Source organism: Eimeria mitis, genomic scaffold (genome assembly GCF_000499745.2).
Source record: "Eimeria mitis Houghton genomic scaffold, Emh_scaff4226, whole genome shotgun sequence".
NCBI classification, from domain to species: Eukaryota; Apicomplexa; class Conoidasida; order Eucoccidiorida; family Eimeriidae; genus Eimeria; species Eimeria mitis.
Genome location: NW_013572552.1, coordinates 3,163 through 4,795, shown reverse-complemented (window position 1 = coordinate 4,795; position 1,633 = coordinate 3,163). Strand labels below are relative to the sequence as shown.

At 60.7% G+C, this 1,633-nt stretch overlaps 1 protein-coding gene across 1 annotated transcript in view; it reads left to right on the top strand.

Annotated features, from left to right (window-relative positions):
* Positions 1-1,633, top strand: part of EMH_0073540 (uncharacterized protein) — a gene marked incomplete at both ends in the record, with an annotated part of 3,683 nt that overhangs the window by 120 nt on the left and 1,930 nt on the right. Inside the window, 3 exons of the mRNA XM_013499340.1 lie at positions 3-411; positions 467-895; positions 1,018-1,460. Of these exons, the coding sequence (XP_013354794.1) occupies positions 3-411; positions 467-895; positions 1,018-1,460 (1,281 nt within the window). The remainder of the gene's footprint in view (positions 1-2; positions 412-466; positions 896-1,017; positions 1,461-1,633) is intronic.

Below are 1,633 nucleotides of genomic sequence, written 5' to 3'. Positions count from 1 at the left end.
GTATTTAACAGCGATGAACTGCTGCTGTTGATGGAGGCCGATGCCCTCGTTGCTGCTGCTGCTGCTGCTGTAGTTGCTGCTTTCTATGCGGGGCTGCAGCACCTCACCTTCACCGATGGCCCTGGTGTCTCCGCGCTGCAGCAGCACAAGCAGCAGCTGCTGCAGCAGCTGCAGCAGCTAGGCCTAGATGCGTGGGAAACTACCCCGCAGCTGCAGCAGCAGCAGCAGCAACCACTGCAGCAGCAGCAGCAGCAGCAGCAGCTGCCTTCTTCACGGGGCCCGCTGCTGCTGCATTCTGCCTCCACTATTTGCGTTCGCAGCCATCAGCAGCAGCAGCAGCAGCAGCAGCAACCACTGCAGCAGCAGCAGCAGCAGCAGCAGCAGCAGAAAGGGGACGATGATAGACTCCAGGTTCGGTTTCTGTGTGGCTGCAGCAGCCTCCCAGAGCTGCTTAATATGTACGCAGCAAAGCTGCTGCAGCAGCCCGGCTGCAGCAGCAGCAGCAGAAGCTGCTGCTGCTGCAACAGCAGCAGCTGCTGCTGCAGCACTGACAGCAGCAGCAGCAGATACGGCTGCAGCAGCAGCAGCATTGTCTCTCATTGCAACGGGGACAGTTGCTGCTGCTGCAGCGAACGGCTATACAACAGCTGCCTCTGCTGCAGCAGCACAGACAGCAGCAGCAGCAGCAGCAGCAGCACACCCTGCAGCAGCAGCAGCACACCCAGCAGCAGCGGCAGCAGGCTCACCTCTAGAAGCGACAAAACAGACATCCATACTACCACCAACAGCAGCAGCAGCAGCAACAGCAGCAGCAGCAGCAGCAGCAGCAGCAGCAGCAGCAGCAGCAGCAGCAGCAGCGGGATTGAAGCAGCAGAAAGCCAGAGCAGGGAAAGCAGTATAAGCAACCAGCAGCAAACGAGCAGCTGGGGAGACAGCTGCTGCAGCACGGCATCACCGAAGACGCTGCAGCAGCAGCAGCAGCAGCAGCAGTCTGCTGCTGTTGCTGCTGCATTGCAGAAACACAGCAGCAGCAACAGCAGCAGCAGCAGCAGCAGCAGCAGCAGCAGCAGGTACAGGGTGCCTGATGAAGAGACTATAAGCGCTGCTGCGGTGTATAGGCAGCTATCCTCAGGAGGAGACAGTCCCCCCCCCCGTTGTCTGCTGCGGCTTGACGTTCCGCTGCTGCTGCTGCTGCGTGCTGTTGCTGCAGCAGCAGCAGCAACAGCAAAAGCTATTGCTGCTGCTGCAGCACAAGCGGTCTGGAGAGCTACGAAAATTTCTGTAGCTAGCGCGAAGCAGCAGCAGCAGCAGCAGCAGCAGCAGCAGCAGCAGCAGCAGCAGCAGCAGCAGCGAGTCGCTGCTGCTAGTGTGTACCAGCTGCTGCAGCAGCTGCTGCTGCTGCTGCAGCTGCTGCTGCCTGCGCTGCTGCGGCGGCTGCAGGAGGAGCTGTCTCCTTTCAGGTGTATGTCTCCTTTCTCAGCCTGCAGCGTTCCCCCGCTGCTGCTAGCAGAAGCAGAGTTGTTTGGCGGCAGCGTGCTGCAGCAGCAGCAGCAGCAGCAGCAGCAGCAGCAGCAGCAGCAGTGGGCATACAGGGCCCCCAGTCTGTTGCTGCAGCAGCAGCAGCTGCTGCTGC